Genomic DNA, 484 nt, shown 5'->3' with positions numbered 1-484 from the left:
TCCCCGATTCACCTCCGCCCCAAGATGCGAGCGGAGTCGCGCTTTCAGCGCGGGCAAACCTCTCAAAATGCCCTGGATGTCACTTGCGGGGCGGGGGGGAGCCGCAACGCGGACCTCCAGATAGGCGATGAACCTGCGACCTGTCCTTTACCAAATTGTCTTGTGCAAAGGAAGTTACTCTCCTTGACTAATACATGAGCTGGTGAATGACTAAGTGTGGGACTCCTTTCATACCTGCTATAATCGCCTTTTTCTTGTGTGTCTCTCTAGGGTGGATTCGCCAAGTGTTACGAGATGACAGATTTGACAACAAATAAAGTTTATGCTGCAAAAATCATTCCTCACACCAGAGTAGCAAAACCTCATCAAAGGGAAAAGGTGTGTGTGCACAAAATAATTTTTTCTTCCTCAAACTCTGTGTGCTGGATTGCTCAGCCCTTTTCCTGAATCGGCTATGATAGAGCTGTCTGCTCAACCTTGTGGA

The 484-nt window shown here is 48.6% G+C and overlaps 1 protein-coding gene across 1 annotated transcript in view; it reads left to right on the top strand.

The window, feature by feature from the left end:
• The first annotated feature begins 274 nt into the window (after positions 1-274).
• PLK2 (polo-like kinase 2) overlaps positions 275-484 on the top strand; it is a 4,954-nt gene continuing 4,744 nt past the window's right edge. The window contains exon 1 of the mRNA XM_010161330.1: positions 275-378. Coding sequence (XP_010159632.1) covers positions 295-378 — 84 coding nt within the window. The 5' untranslated portion in view covers positions 275-294. The remainder of the gene's footprint in view (positions 379-484) is intronic.

This window comes from Eurypyga helias, unplaced genomic scaffold (assembly GCF_000690775.1).
Source record: "Eurypyga helias isolate BGI_N326 unplaced genomic scaffold, ASM69077v1 scaffold40721, whole genome shotgun sequence".
NCBI lineage: Eukaryota > Metazoa > Chordata > Aves > Eurypygiformes > Eurypygidae > Eurypyga > Eurypyga helias.
Note: the sequence above shows the minus strand (reverse complement) of the source record. Positions and strands in the feature narration are given on the sequence as shown.